Here is a 12,057-nt window from a genome sequence, read left to right on the forward strand (position 1 = left end):
CCAGAGAAACCGAAGTAAAATGCGAGTTTAAGTTCCCTTTACCTTGAAGTTTACACTGAAATTGCAAATGAACTAGGGTGAAACATTTTTCTAAATGCCAACTAGGTGTTGGAGATCGAAAGAAAGTAAGTGAACCCTTACAATTACCGGGAATTTTATATTTATATTTTATATTTTATTTTGAGAATGATATATGCTCTGCATGGTGCTAATTCTACTTTACCTGCTGGACACAGTGCTTGTTTGTTATTCACACCAAAAACAGCAGGGGGCAACTTAGGGTTCAGTGTCTTCATCTAACTCGCAATTATGTATTGTACATGTACTTTAGCTGCTGTTGTGAAACCTATCACTGCTCTTGTTCACGTTAAATTTATCAGTACTCAAACATTTGCAGTATAAAATAGAATCATATCGTAATAATAATGTCTGATTGGTTAAAGTTGATGATGGAGAAAAGCAATTATTTTAGACAACTACGTAGATTTATAACAGTATCTTAGATGGTATAATATTGTTGTTTCACATTTTATACCAGCACAACAAATATAAATAATAATCTGAGGCTACACTCTGATGTCACATTCTACCTGGTTTTAGATTTACACTGTGTGCTCTCTTTTGCTGTTTAGAATCTACTTTTAGATTAGGTAGATGTACAAAGTATCTGAACATTAAGAAAAATATTGTTAGGTTTGTGTCACGGGCCTGATCAGTTGAAAGACTTTAACATTCGAATTTTTTTTAACCAGCAACAGCAGCATTAAGTGTACGTTAATCATTATTGCATTACATAATACTGTAATTAGTCAAATTGTTTTTGATGTAATTTCAGCTGATAAACTGGCTGAGGTGGTGTCTGTTGTTGCTGGACCAATAGTAAAAAACGTTTTTTAGAAGGAAAACATGGAAGTTCATAATGGTGGTTTTACAGATTCTTATGTAATTTTACTTTTTTTTTTTTTTATTTCTAACAACTTTAATAAAGACACTAAAACTAACAATGAATTACCTTTACGCACCCATAATGTCCATCAGTCTGAAACCTGGATTAATTGTTCGTACCATATTCCCCATTGTTGCTCACCTGGATGACGTGCTTGCCTTCCATGATGCTTGGTCTAGGAAAAAAAATGCAATTTGGGGAGTTTTTTATATCTCATTTTATTCATAGCGGTGATGGTGTATCATTGTGGTGAACACCGAGGAATTAATGCATTCAGGCGCTTTCACACAAAACCTTAACATCAAAGAAATATGCTCCGTCTTAAGAGGTTTGACAGGTCTCCATCTTTGCCTCAGTGGTGTCACATTGCTGTGGCTCGCCTGAAGCTTACCTGTAGGTGATGAAAGTGACAGAAGGGAGGGAGATGGGGGTTGTGCGGTGCAGCAGAGGGGCTCTGCTCCACCAACAGTCAGGCCAATCTGTCAGGATCCGGCAGGCAGCCAGGGCATCTTGCTATCAGCCCTGGCTGCCTGACTGGGGGTGTATTTTTAGAGTGATTTAGCGGTTCCTGTCTATAATGATAATAACACTGCAGCTCCTGCATGACGCCAGACGCTGTGCTTTTGAATAGAGTCACAGATAAGGAAGGATGGTGGGAAGTCTCCGGAATTCCAGCAGCACATGCTGCACTTGATATGAAATGAATAAGAATTTAAAGGACGGTGCCACTGGCGTTTACCACTGAAATATGTTGTCATTGAATGTGCATTGAAGTGAACCAAATGCTGGCAGCAGTAGGACAGTGGGGTCACGATGATCCAGTGAGACCTTGGTAAACCTTGCTGCATTGTAATAAGGAGAGTTTTGTGTATCTTTACACACTGTAAGTCTTTAAACCTTTAAGGTATGTTTTGTGTTAGGCAGAGGCAAATATTGTGCCTCCCATTATGAATACATAATAAATGTTAGGAGGGCCTGGATTTTATTGCAGCACTGCCGATATTGCACATGATTCCAGCAAGTCTAGCACTGGTGTTGCTGGAATTTCCTGCACACATTTACAATGATGGTAAATATTGACTAAGTGATGCCAACATTAACGTTAGACTTTAGGTTCCTCAGACACGGGCAGGAAGACGGCTACAGATATCGTTACATCGTTTCAATATTATTACCTTTACTTCCATACCAGTTTGTAAATCATACTTGTTTCAAACCAATTTCATCATGAAGTAAAGAGACTTACTTTAATATTCTAATCTTCCCATTTAAGTTTTTTAGGTCTTGTGCCGGTAATTCTTAAATCCATTTTAACAAAAAAATAGATTGCAAATTGTATTATCCTACAAAAAAAGGTTTTATTTTTACTGTAGCTCTTTTGGATTAGAATAACTTAGTTTTAGCTTGGTGAACCTAATTAAATGACAGCTGAGTAATTCAATCATTTCTATCACAGCAAAATCACATCGACCCAATACCCTTAAATGTAAAATCTTTACGAAATGAAAACTGGTTCTGAGATTAATCATTAGGTGAACACTGTCTCACTGTCTAATAATAACATCCTTCAACCTCCATCAATATCCACCTTATATCTAATATAAAAAATATATTTTTGACCCATTCATTTAGGAAAAGAGCTGTTTTTAAAAGAATATTTTTAAATGGTATTTAAAAATAATGTTTGTACATTTGACAGACAGTTCTTAGATCCAGCCTAAACAAAAGATTGACTGTAGTTGTGTGGTGTTGTACAATGCAACATTCACCATAGCTACTGGTTGAATCTTACTACATTTGACCTGAAAAATATACAGTAAATGTGTTTATATTAATTAAAATAACCTTCGCAATGGTCAAAGCATCTGCAGTACGTGATCGTTACGATGCCTTCAAAACCTATAATATTTTGAAAGTACGATGTTAATGGTTGTGTATTACAAAGAGAAAGTAGCTACAAAGCCAAAACTGATGGACAGTATGATCAGACAATAGACACAACAGTATTTGATGAGCACTGTACAGAACTGTGATGCACAAAAGAGTGTTTCTTTGCTTTAGTGGTGCAGTGATAGTGAGACTGAGCTGTGTGCTGTGAGTTCTCTGCCTTACAACTAGCTTGGTCTAATTTCTTCTCTGACTGCCTATGACACCCATGACTAGAATCATGACACATTTCAGCTGTAATTGCCACGGTATCCAAACCATGATTAGTTTATTATGACATGACAACTGTGCTATTTTTACCTCCGCACTAATTATCTTGATGTCCCTTCTCTCTTGCAAGAACTTAAAATTCAGGAAAATGTAGATCTGATGAGCCACAACAGACTTGGATTACATACTGCTCACAGATGCAAGTTAATCATGGTCATACTTTATTTTTTTATTTTTTAAAGTTGGGGATATTCAACTTTCAGGTGGACTCGGTGAAGATTCTCAGACATCCAGGTTTGGTTATCCGAAGATTGAATCATGTCAACTGGTCAACTCTTCTTTTTGGTTCGATGGGGATGGATGAAAGGGCAGGATGAAAAAGGAAGACAGATGGTATGAGAGGAGTACGTGAAGCCCTTTCTGTTCATGCACAATCTTTCCCTCAACAGAGGAGGCCTCAGTCACAGTCTGTCTTGTATTTCTCATGCTGCCCTTTCATCCATCCCCATCCGTCCACTTCACATATCCACACCTAACAACCCCCATCTTAGGGGTTGTAACCGTTACATCTTTATGACTCCACCCTTTTGTCACCTACCACCTTAAGGAGCCTATTCAGGCCACAGTGGAACACAGGCCTACTCTGGAGGATATGACTGGGTTCAGGAAGCTGCTTGGATAAGCAGCGAAACATTTCTAACCAAGACAAAGAATTCCAGTTAACATGATTCAATCTTACAGGCGAACTTAATTTGACCTTCTCTAAACGTTTGAATGCACAGGTTCAGCTGTTCAATGTTTCAGTACCTGTAGCGTAACATGCTGTTCTCTAACAAGGCGATTAACAACGTGATCCATAGATCAGGTCTGATCCATGAATTCACCACTAAATGTTCTGGTGTAGTGACAGTTTGGATTTAAACAGTTCTGTCCATCATGCTGTTCACATTTTGACATCATGAGACCCAGGTGACACCTAACAATTGACAAGTAATTGTGACGTTGACATTCTTTGTCTCGGTATACCCTCATCTGTTAGCCTTCGTTTCAATAAACAGTTTGAGATGAACACTTAAATGCCCCACTTTCATGAAATAATAGCACTGTAGCATGAACTTTTTACATTTTCCATGAATTTCACCCAAAAGTCTACAACCTTGATCCTTAATAGATGAATGGGTGGTAGGTATTTTACTTTACTTTGCAGCTTCACACCCGTCTCCCAAACTACCCTATTCAGTTCACAGCAGGAAGTACTGACGATTGGAGTCCAGAGAAGGAAAAGTTTTCTCTACCCACATCAGTGGAGATGTTGCATATTTATAGTTGGAAACAATCAGATTTCACTGAAGTTTTTCACAGGGAAGTGAGCATTCTCTCATACATTTGCTGGGTACATTGATTGGTCTAATTGGGCATTGGTATTGCTTAGTGAATGATTAAAATTATACACATCTATCTTTTTAGTTTTTCTTGTCTCTGCTAGTCCAGCTTTGCCTCTCAACTCCTATTTCTATCTGTATATCTTGTTTGTCCTTACTTCTGTTTACAACCTGTTCCATTTGTCCTTTATGCCATCTATTCTCTTTGTCTTAGGTTGAGGTACATCTACTAGTACTTTTCTGAAGTTCTCACTTTGAACTCACACTGTTCTGGGATGCAACTCAGGGCAATAAATGGAGAATCAGAGAAATCAGAGGAGGAAAAATATAACGAGAGAGAATAAACTGATATTGGAAGGACATGAGTGACTAACAAGGAAACTCTCACATAAATGTTGGTACAAAGGGACTTAAAAGACCAATTTAGAGGCGTCTCATGTTCAATTCAATTCAATTCAACTTTATTTATATAGCGCCAATTCACAACAAAGTCATCTCAGGGCACTTTACAGAATAAAGTCAAGATTATAAAGATATATAAAGAGAACCCAACAATTCCCCCTGGAGCAAGCTATAGGCAACAGTGGAGAGGAAAAACTCCCTTTAACGGAAGAAACCTCCAGCAGAACCAGGCTCAGGGTGGACGGCCATCTGCCTCGACCGGTTGGGGGGAGTGGAAAGGGGAGAGAGAAAAGAACAGAGCAACAAAAAGCAATAACAAAACATCGGGCAGATTGGTAGGACCAGTAGCTGCACGCTGGAAGACACACAGCTTCAAAGCCGGGGGACACCTGCAGAAAGGGACAGAGAGAGGGGGACAGAGGAGGACAAAGACAACTACGGGAGAGAACACACAGAGTTAATGACATACAGTGGTGAGAATTGCGGGGTGAGAGGAGAGGAGAGATGGTCAAGAGGAGGAAAGGAGCTCAGTGCATTGGGGGGTGGGTCCCCCAGCAGTCTAAGCCTATGGCAGCATAACTATAACTAACTATATGCTTTATTAAAGAGGAAGGTTTTAAGCTTAGACTTAAAAGTAGAGAGGGTGTCTGCTTCCCGAATCTGAACTGGGAGCTGGTTCCACAAGAGAGGAGCTTGATAGCTAAAGGCTCTACCTCCCATTCTACTTTTGGAAATTCTGGGAACCACAAGTAGGCCTGCATTCTGAGAGCGAAGTGGTCTACTGGGATGATATGGTGCTATGAGGTCTTCTATATATGATGGAGCCTGACCATTCAGAGCTTTATATGTAAGAAGCAGGGTTTTAAATTCTATTCTAAATTTAATGGGAAGCCAATGGAGAGAAGCTAGTGAAGGTGAAATATGATCTCTCTTGCTAGTTCCAGTCAGCACTCTTGCTGCAGCATTTTGGATTAATTGCAGGCTCTTTAGGGAGTTACTGGGGCATCCTGAAAGTAGGGAATTACAGTAGTCCAACCTAGAAGTAACAAATGCATGGACCAGTTTTTCGGCATCACTTTGAGACAGTATGCTCCTAATTTTGGCAATGTTCCGTAGGTGGAAGAAGGCTGTTCTAGAGATTTGTTTTATATGTGACTTAAAGGACAGATCCTGATCAAAAATAACTCCAAGGTTCCTTGCAGTAGTACTGGAGGCCAGACTTATGCCATCTAGGGTAACAATATGGTTGGACATCATATCTCTGATATTTTTGGGCCCAAATACTATGACTTCAGTTTTGTCTGAGTTTAAAAGTAAAAAATTGTGGGACATTCAGGCCTTTATGTCTTGTAGGCATGCTTGAAGCTTTATTAACTGATTATTTTCATCTGGTTCCATAGATAAATATAGCTGGGTATCATCAGCATAACAGTGGAAATTTATGGAGTGTTTTCTAATAATGTTGCCTAAAGGAGACATATATAAAGTAAAAAGTATTGGTCCTAACACAGAGCCTTGTGGAACTCCATAGCTAACCTTTGTGTGCATGGAGGATTCATCATTAACATGAACAAATTGAAATCTATCAGACAGATAGGATTTAAACCAACCTAGTGCAGTTCCTGTAATTCCAATTTCATGTTCCAGTCTCTGTAATAAAATGTTATGATCAATGGTATCAAATGCGGCACTAAGATCTAACAGAACAAGTATAGAGATGAGTCCATTATCTGAGGCCATGAGAAGATCGTTGGTGACTTTTACCAGTGCTGTTTCTGTACTATGATGAACTCTAAATCCTGACTGAAACTCTTCATACAAATTATTCCTATGAAGGTGATCACATAATTGTTTTGCGACTACTTTTTCAATTATTTTAGAAATAAAGGGGAGATTAGATATTGGTCTGTAATTGGCTAAAACACCTGGGTCAAGACAGGTTTTTTTAAGTAATGGTTTAATTACAGCTACCTTATAGGCCTGTGGTACATAGCCTGTTTCTAAAGATAGATTGATGATATCTAATATGAATGTATCTATTAAGGGTAAAGCTTCCTTGAGCAGCTTAGTTGGAATAGGGTCTAGCAGACAGGTTGTTGGTTTAGATGAGGTAATAATTGAAGTTAGCTCAGAGAGATCTATGGGTAAAAAGCAGTCTAACAGAGAGTGGGGCCTTATCCATGATTCTAGCACTGCTGTACATGAAGATCTATCTGTAATTTTTGGGGGGAGGATCTGGTGAATACTTTCTCTAATAGCTACAATTTTATTCATAAAGAAGGTCATGAAGTCATTGCTGCTCAAAGTTAAGGGAATAGTAGGCTCAACAGAACTATGGCTCTTAGTCAGCCTGGCTACAGTGCTGAACAGAAACCGGGGGTTGTTCTTGTTTTCTTCTATTAATGATGAATAATATGCTGTTCTGGCATCACTGAGAGCTTTTTTGTACGTTTTTAAACTATTTTTCCAGGCTAAATGAGATTCTTCTAACTTTCTGGAACGCTACTTCCTTTCTAAGTTTCGTGTTTCCTGTTTTAAGTTGCGTGTTTGTGAACTATACCATGGAGATCGCCTCTGCTGGTTTACTGCCTTCTTTTTTAGAGGGGCAACACTATCGAGTATTGTACGTAGTGAGGCTGCAGAATTGTCAACAAGATAATCTACTTGTGCAGGAGTAACATTAAGGAGACTACTTCCCATTGTATTAACATATGGTGAAGCAAATGATGAAGAAATAATTTCTTTAAATTTGTTGACAGCTTTTTCACTTAAGCATCTGCTATAGTGGAATTTTTCCCTAACTGCTGTATAGTCCGTTATTGTAAATTCAAATGTTATTAAAAAATGGTCAGACAGAAGAGATTTGTGAGGACATATTGTTAAATTATCCGTTTCAATTCCATACGTAAGGACAAGGTCTAACGTGTGACTAAAACAGTGAGTGGGTTTATTTACATTTTGGGAAAAACCAATTGAATCTAATAATGAATTAAAGGCAGTGCTCAGGCAGTTACTGTCAGCATCTACATGAATGTTAAAATCACCCACTATAATGACTTTATCTGTACTAAGCACTAAATCAGCTAGAAAATCAGAAAATTCAATCAAAAACTCTGAATAAGGGACTGGAGGACGGTACATGATAACAAATAATAGTGGTTTTTGAGTTTTCCAGTTTGGGTGTGAAACGCTAAGAGTAAGGCTCTCAAATGAGTTATAACTATGTTTAGGTCTAGGAATTATTGATAAGCTACAATGGAAGATTGCTGCAACTCCTCCACCTCGGCCTGTGCTTCTAGGAACATGATAATTAATATGACTTGGGGGGGTTGACTCATTTAAACTGACATATTCTTCCTGCTGCAACCAAGTTTCAGTGAGACAAAATAAATCGAATTGATGATCACTTATTAAGTCATTTACTAACAGAGATTTAGAAGAGAGAGATCTGATATTTAATAATCCACATTTAATAGTTTTGGGGTTTTGTTCTGTAAGAGGAGTAGTCTTAACTTTTATTAGGTTATTATGATTAACTCCTCTTGTTGTCATATTTACTTTATGTAATTTAGGTCGGGGAACAGACACAGTCTCTATAGGTATGTGGGAGTTGTGGGGGGGTGACGGTTGTAAGGACACTGCAGAGAGACGTGTAGGACTGGATCTCTGCATCCTAGGCTCAACTCTGGATTGTCATACTTTTGGTTGTCTAATAAAACCAGCCATATTTCTGGATAAGAAAGCTGCACCATCTAATGTAGGATGGATGCCATCTCTCCTAATCAGCCTAGGTTTTCCCCAAAAACGTTTCCAATTGTCTATGTAGCCCACATCGTTTGCTGGACACCACCTAGACAGACAGCGGTTGAATGACGACATGCGGGTGTACATGTCGTCACTGGTCAGATTTGGCAGGGGACCAGAGAAAATTACGGAGTCCGACATTGTTTTTGCAAAGTTACACACCGATTCAACATTCATTTTAGTGACCTCCGATTTACGTAATCGGGCGTCATTAACTCCCACGTGAATAATAATTTTACTGTATTTACGTTTATCCTTAGCCAGGAGTTTCAAATATGATTCAACGTCGCCCGCTCTGGCCCCAGGAAGACATTTGACTACGGCCGCTGGAGTCTCTAACTTCACGTTTCTGACTATGGAGCTGCCAATTACCAGAGTTGGTTTCTCAGCGGGTGTCGCTGAGTGGGGAAAATCGGTTAGAAATCATGTCACAGCACTTTATACTGGTAGGGGTACAGCATAGTTTTAATTGCTTGGAGGAACTGGCTTTACCCCAAGTGAGACGTTATCATTTATATAACTCATAGTAGTATTGATTTAACATATTAATCGTGTGACTTCACTGTCAATTAGTGTTTCTCTCCCCACGGGAGCCATGTATCGTGTTCGATTTCCGGCTCTCTCTTTGTGGATTTTAATTTTCTCTTCAGGTTGCCATAGAACTCTCTGCTGGGTGGGTAGTAAATCCCAATTTTAATTATATATAATACATAATTTTAGTGATTATTTTTCACTGCCTCAAATTAGCTGGTTTCCTGTTGTGTTTTGTCATTATTTTTCCCCAAAGGTGCAGAGTCTCCGTATCAAGGTTGTTAACTGGTGGAAAAATTGAATCTAATCTTCCGATTTCTCTTTTCACGTCTCGTGCAGGTAATTCCCAACTAGGGGCTACCATTGTGGATGCCTTAGACACCCTTTACATAATGGGTCTGCATGAGGAGTTCAAGGACGGCCAAGAATGGATTGAACAGAATCTGGACTTCAGTGTGGTATGCATACGCCTTCCTTTTTTAACATAAGCATGTGGTTCTTTAGAATTGACATTCTGTCATGTTGATAGTCCAAAAAACATATTAAATATTGCAAACCTTGCTTAACGTTGTGCATTTTGATTGTCGGCATTAGAAAATATTAGAAATCTAAAATGATCGTTTCTTATAAAGGCCGCATGCTCAATTTGGACCATCGCTCAATTGGGGTTGTGCTTAATGAGCTCTGAGCTTTCGTTTAGAGAGTTAGTTAGAAAATCACTGATCAGTCACCACAGTACATCCACCCGACAGTTGTAATGTTGACTTAAGAAACGTGGAACGCTGCCAATGACCAACAGGTTGTCAGAATACAGTTCTGCAGACTGATCAGAGTGGATGCGGTGGGATTCAAACTGCACTTGAACTGAACTTAATTTGCACCGGTGTCACCAACGAGCTGCACTTGATTAATGATATTATAACCATTTTAAAGTACAAACTGAAACCGTATCTAATTAACTGTTTGCATATCATTTTCTCGTGAAATATATTTTCATCCTGAAGTATGTTTGTCTCGTATTCTGTTCCATAGATGAACTACTCTCTTGGGTTTTCTTCACCCATTTTGCTTTAAAAGTTTCACAGTTACTTGTGTGTGAGTTTCTTCTGTAACCAAGAATCTTAAAATTTGTTCATCCCTTCATTATTGGCACGTTTTCAGATTACCAAAGCCAAGTGGGTTGCCGTTAATAAAAATCAAAATTGCCATCTTTAAATTATGGTAGTAATAGCAATATCATTTCATTCCGTCATGTTGTGAAACCAAAGTTATTTCCTAGCGTGATTCCCTGCTCTATTTACATTCATAGCCACCATTCCAACTCATCTGTCTCTGTCCATTTCTGCTTTCATTGCCATCTCTCCTCTCACACTCTTCCATTAAAAAGCTCCTTTTATTTGTCTCTCTTCTGTTCTTAACATTTGCAGTTCTTCCTCATTTACTTTTGTTTCACTCTCTCCCATGACCTGCTTTTCCTCTCTTTTTTTTCCACCTGTCAGTCAACTCCATCCACCATATTTCCCTTCTGTTATATTTTACTACACTCTCTGCATTCTCTTAAAAACCCCCATCTGCCTCTCTTTTTTTTATTTTGCACTTTTTATTTCCCTTTTTTTGTTTTTACTGCTCTTTCCACGAGAATACTTTATTTTCCTCAGGTGACCCTCTATTCAGCCTCCTAACTCGGTTTTTGCTGTTATCCTTTCTTTTGCCCTTCAGTAATTCATGTCCTTTACATTTATTTTCATGGCTACTTGGCTACATGGCTCTTTCCAATCCCTCTTTGTCCATCCTACCATCATTTTATAACTTGTTTTTTGGCTTCTAGATGATTATTACTAAATGAGATCCCATTTCAGCGTTACCAGTTTCTTTTGCACTTTATTTTTCTCATTCTGTCCTCCAATTAGAGGGCTTCAGGTTACCTATATTTATTTGCAAGTCCTTTTTCCCTCCACTTTCACTCCTACTTCTGTAGTTTCATTATGTTTACTTACTTACTTACTTGTCTTTTGTGTGGTTTTCTGTCTATTTTTTCATTATGGTGATTATGGTTTGTCATTATCAAGCTTTCAACACTCCTTTATTTCTCCAATATTTTGGTCTATCTCTCCTATAATTCACCTGAAATCACTGTTTTATTCTTTATGCCTTCTCCCTATTTACTGTATGTTAGTCCCCCTACCGAGGCAATCACAGGGCAGCTACAAGGTTTTTGAATGGATAGACCGAGGAAGAAGAGATGCCAGAGGAAGAGACGACGCGAACATGAGAGAAATGGGTAGCAGAGATGGGAGGAGAATGACAGAGAAACAAAGACAGTTTTGTTAAAGACAGGGACTTTATTTCAGTTTGGACTCTAGGTTTTTTACCATTCTTGTTATTTTCGGATTAGATTAGGTTTAGATACACTAACACGGTCAGTGTTGTAAGTCTAAGCCCATAATCAGATGTTAGCTTATACATAAAACTATGCCATGAAATTATTTTGATTTGATTCAATATAGAGGCCGGTAATAGATATGAAATTATAATGTGTGCCTCTTTTAGACAATCAATTACATTTTCATTAACTCACAAATGTAAAGATTAATTCGATTTTTTTGAGTGTATGTATAATAAGCCAAGGCTTTTTTACATGAACAAACTTAAACTTTTGCACTTTTTACACTGTCACACCTAAAAAAAATGCTGAGCAAAACATTAATTGTTCCCACATTACAGTATGGTAGCACAGAGTGATACACAAAGTCTACGCAGGAGCAACAACTTTATCAAAGCTGCCAGGGTGAGATTTGTGCCTTATGAACAAGGTGTAGAATTATAACATGTGCT

At 38.3% G+C, this 12,057-nt stretch overlaps 1 protein-coding gene across 4 annotated transcripts in view; it reads left to right on the forward strand.

Moving 5' to 3' along the window:
* Window positions 1-12,057, forward strand: part of man1a2 (mannosidase, alpha, class 1A, member 2) — a 118,149-nt gene that overhangs the window by 54,765 nt on the left and 51,327 nt on the right. For all 4 annotated transcript variants that reach the window (XM_067515696.1, XM_067515694.1, XM_067515693.1 and 1 more), the window contains exon 5: window positions 9,562-9,680. In XM_067515696.1, coding sequence (XP_067371797.1) covers window positions 9,562-9,680 — 119 coding nt within the window. The remainder of the gene's footprint in view (window positions 1-9,561; window positions 9,681-12,057) is intronic.

Source organism: Channa argus, chromosome 9, assembly GCF_033026475.1.
Source record: "Channa argus isolate prfri chromosome 9, Channa argus male v1.0, whole genome shotgun sequence".
Lineage (NCBI taxonomy): Eukaryota > Metazoa > Chordata > Actinopteri > Anabantiformes > Channidae > Channa > Channa argus.